The sequence below is a fragment of the Salvia splendens genome, chromosome 5 (genome assembly GCF_004379255.2).
Source record: "Salvia splendens isolate huo1 chromosome 5, SspV2, whole genome shotgun sequence".
NCBI classification, from domain to species: domain Eukaryota; kingdom Viridiplantae; phylum Streptophyta; class Magnoliopsida; order Lamiales; family Lamiaceae; genus Salvia; species Salvia splendens.
The window spans coordinates 9,915,416-9,919,574 of record NC_056036.1 but is presented as its reverse complement, the minus strand read 5'-3'; the positions used below and the strand labels follow the sequence as shown (position 1 = coordinate 9,919,574).

Sequence of the window (4,159 nt, the reverse complement as noted above, 5' to 3'; positions counted from 1 at the left end):
AGTTTTGACCATATCAAATCCAAATCTTATACGATTTCGGCCTCTTTCGCTTTCATTAATAAATATTGTACACTATATATGGCGATAATAGACATTTGTGATTTAATATCTGAATTTATGGTGTTTGATGAAAATATCTCAACTATACATATTTCTCTTTACAAACCTTGAGTAGTAAACTGTACACTTTTGGGCTACTAGCCAAAAATATGTTAGTTATAAGTCAATTCAGATCTTCACTACCTTCAGTAGTAAACTAAAACTATTGGACTACTAGATAAAAATATGTTCAGATCTTCTTTGATTGTGGTAAAAAAAATATACTACTATATGATTTCTAATGTGTAGCTAAGATCAAGTATTCTCATAAGATTGAATCGTACTATGTGGTATATACGTTGACAATTTTAAATGACTTGGAGATATCACGACAAAACTAATGTTGAAATAAGTTAAAAACATTAAAACAATATAGTTTTGATGATTAATTAGATAGATATTTTTAATTAAAATTAAATTATTATATGTTTTGTGATGAGACGAAGTCGTTTTGGTCTAGTTAGACATTCCACCTTATCACTTTAAACAAAGACGATATAATTTTGAACATTTTGAATTATCACATTGAATTCAATTTGGACAAAATTTGATTTTTTGGGAAATTGGCACATAATGTTCATGATTTTAAGGATTGTGTGCAAGTTGTTTTGACTGCATTCCATGTGAATTACATATGTTTTTCTGTAGCACAAAAGATTATTTAAATTAATCTATATAATATCACTCTAAATATTAAAGAGAAACAACCAATTGAACGAGCATATTGAACTTTAGATAAACTCTTCTCGGTCTCGGGTTATGGGGCAATCAAGCTGAAATTTTATCGAATTATAAATTTCGAATAATAATCCCAAATGTTCGAGTATGTAAGTATCACTGTAAAGATTAAAGACAAACAAGCAATTGTAATACAAATTTGTTGTAATGTTTCTTACGAGTTCATTTAATTTTTCTTTTCAGCCAACAATCTCTCCGCCTGCAATATGTGATCCAAAACAGACCCTGCGGTTTCAACAAAAGAATCATCAACATTAAACATAATCAGATGAATTGAAAATTCAATATGGATCTCTGTTATTGAGTTTATTATTTCGCTATTAGTTTAACTATGCCAATAATATTCATTGTGATAACAAGATTATTATTATTATAACATAATGAATCATAGTTCACACACCTGATATATGTGGCGCCTTTGGCTTCTCATTGGTCCGCGCCCTCGCCTTCGCCTTCGCCTCAGCCTTGCCAGTCACCTCGACATCAGCCAACGCAGAATCGTTGCAATCCTTGAGCCATATAAGTTTGTCACTTTGGAGGTGTGCAGTCACAACATGCTGCACATATTCAAGTATATGAGAATAGTACGAATAGAAACACACTGAAAAATGTATGCATCCACTTGAAAATGTACACAAACATACCTTGTGATTGTCACTCTTCTCCACATTTGCTAGATGTTCGGCCAGTCTCTCCGCTCTGCTGCTGTGCGTGCCTTTGCCAGTTGCAGCACGTCGAGCCTGGCTTCTGAAGCCGGCTCCACCCCAGCCGGGCAAGTTTGTGTTTGCTGGAGACGAGGCGCCCTCTGCACCTTCTTGATCAGCAACTATGCAAGGAGTTGGGATTGCAGAGACAGCAGGCCGATGATGATCATCTTTGTAGATCTGACCGCTCGTATCTCCATTGCTCGGACCACCAAACTCTAACATCGAGCCACTCTGCCTAGAACACTCTTGATCCACTCTTGCTGCTGCAACCTTACCCTTACGCTGCCTGCTAGCTTCTGCTTGTCGTTGGTGGCATTCGTTCATTGATGCTTGAAGCTGCCAAGAAATGCGCCTCAGTTAACATTTAAATGAAACACCTCAAAGCAGAACATTTCACATCAAATGTTCAGATGCATTACTGTAGTAGTGTGTTCTAACCTGCTCATTAACTTTCTTCTCCTCTTCATACAGAACCAATTCCTAAACAAGTAATCCAATGAATCTTATCAAATGAACTAAACAGATGATATAAGGCATTCAAGAGAGAAAGAGAGAGAGGTACCTCTTTCTCATACAAGTCCAAATCTGGAAATACACAGCTAATTAGTTTATCGAAGACTAAATCATCTCTCAAAGAGCGACGGCTTGCACAGTGCATACGGCAAGCAGGGCATTCCATGTTCCTAACAGCAAATAATTTATTAAATCGGCCATAAATAAACATGAAAAAACGCACAACCACATGTGTGTGTGTGTGTCAGAGAGAGAGAGAGAGAGAGAGTGGAGTACCCCAGCCTCATAGATTTGTCTATGCATTCTTTGCAAAAGCGGTGTAAGCATCCCATGACAGTCCTTGTGTTCTTCAATATGCCTGTGTTTATATATGTAATACTTAATAATCATTTAGCTCTTTAATTTGCTAACTAAATTCACCAATTCGACTCTAAATAGTCATATCTGCTCGTGTCATCTCATTTTCTAATATAGTGTATGTTAAGTAGTGAAACACACAAAAAAGGTACCTAAACAAATGGGGCATTGTACATTGCTGCGAAGTTCATCAAGTGACACAGTAATGACTCTGCAAACAAAATGAAAATACAAAGTTAATATGGTATCACAAAATATATGTACTTAAATCAAAACGAAAATTAACACACAATATGATGGAAGTAGTAATGGTTCATTGAGAAAGAAATGCCAATTGAGCCTATGTGCAAATAAGCAATAGATATCAGCTAACTTTGATTACCCCAATTGAGCGCATGTACATATAAACGATAGATATGTCTTTCCACACGTTTCTGAAACTAAGCGCATGTGCATATAAACAATAGATACCGCAACCATTATTTCCCCAATTGAGCGCATGTACATAAAAACCATAGATACCCCTATCCTCGATTACTCCAATTGAGCGCATGCGCAAATAAGCAATAGATACCACTACCATTGATTACCCTAATTGAACTCATGTACATATAAACAATAGATACCGCTATCCTCAATTCCCCAATTGAGCGCATGTGCAAATAAACAATAGATATCGCTACCACAAATTAACCTAATTGAACACATGTAGATATAAACGAAACAATAGATACCGCTACCATTGATTACCCTAATTGAACGCATGTACATATAAACGATAGATACGGCTATCCTCAATTACCCCAATTGAGCGCATGTGCAGATAAACAATAGATCTCGCCGCCATTGTTTAACCTAATTGAGCGCATGTACATATACACGAAACAATAGATACCGCCGCCATTGATTAACCTAATTGAACGCATGTTCATATAAACGAAACAATAGATACCGCTACTATTGATTAACCTAATCGAGCATATAAACCATAGATACCGCTATCCTCGATTGCATCGAAGGCGCATCAAAATTGAATTGAACAAGAAAGGAAGTTGAATCATTACTCATCGTATTCATCGGGGTCAGTGCCGCTATCGTCGGAATCCAAGACTGAATTGAAAAATAAAAGAAATAATTATTCAAAAACGAAAATTGAAAATAAAAAAAAAACGTAAATTCATTCGAAATCGATAAATATCGGATTGCACGTAAAATAAATAAGGAAACCTGCTGGTGGGGTTTCTTGAATTTGTGGTTGCTCTGGTGGAGCTTGTTGAACTTCTTGGTGAGGCGGAGGCGGCGGAGCAGCACTACTGATAAACCGAGTAGGCGTGCGCTTGCGGCGGTGGCGGCGGCGGTGGTTCTGCGGCGGCATCGATTGGTTTTTGTGGGTTTAGAGATATGGTTTTCACACGAGAAAATGCTGCTCCGTTTCAACTTTTATATACGAGCACTAGAATCTGAAACAGTACATCGTCTACACAACTTTTTTTTTCACTATTTTAGTTTCGATTTGTTTTTTCTCTGCGAGTTTCAGTTACGACTCCTTATTCTTGTTTCGCAGTCATCGAAATAGATTCACTTCAACTGTGTGTAAAATATCATATTTATGTATTTTTATGACGATTTTAGTCTGCGGCAATATCCGAGCTGTGAAGTGCATAAATCTGGTGTGTATATGACTATATGATATAAAATAGGAACATAAAATCTTTTTATTTTTCAAAAAGATGCTTGTCTTGGTA

At 36.4% G+C, this 4,159-nt stretch overlaps 1 protein-coding gene across 1 annotated transcript; it reads right to left on the bottom strand.

Annotated features, from left to right (window-relative positions):
* Positions 1–878: 878 nt before the first annotated feature.
* LOC121803347 (putative E3 ubiquitin-protein ligase RING1b) lies at positions 879–3,926 on the bottom strand. The gene is made up of 9 exons (XM_042203028.1): positions 3,642–3,926; positions 3,479–3,524; positions 2,567–2,625; positions 2,334–2,415; positions 2,107–2,227; positions 1,983–2,024; positions 1,482–1,880; positions 1,238–1,394; positions 879–1,062 (listed from the first exon to the last, which is right to left on the bottom strand). The coding sequence occupies exons 1-9, from the start codon at positions 3,787–3,789 to the stop codon at positions 1,004–1,006; spliced, it is 1,113 nt and encodes a 370-aa protein (XP_042058962.1). The 5' UTR covers positions 3,790–3,926; the 3' UTR covers positions 879–1,003.
* Between the last annotated feature and the right edge of the window lie 233 nt (positions 3,927–4,159).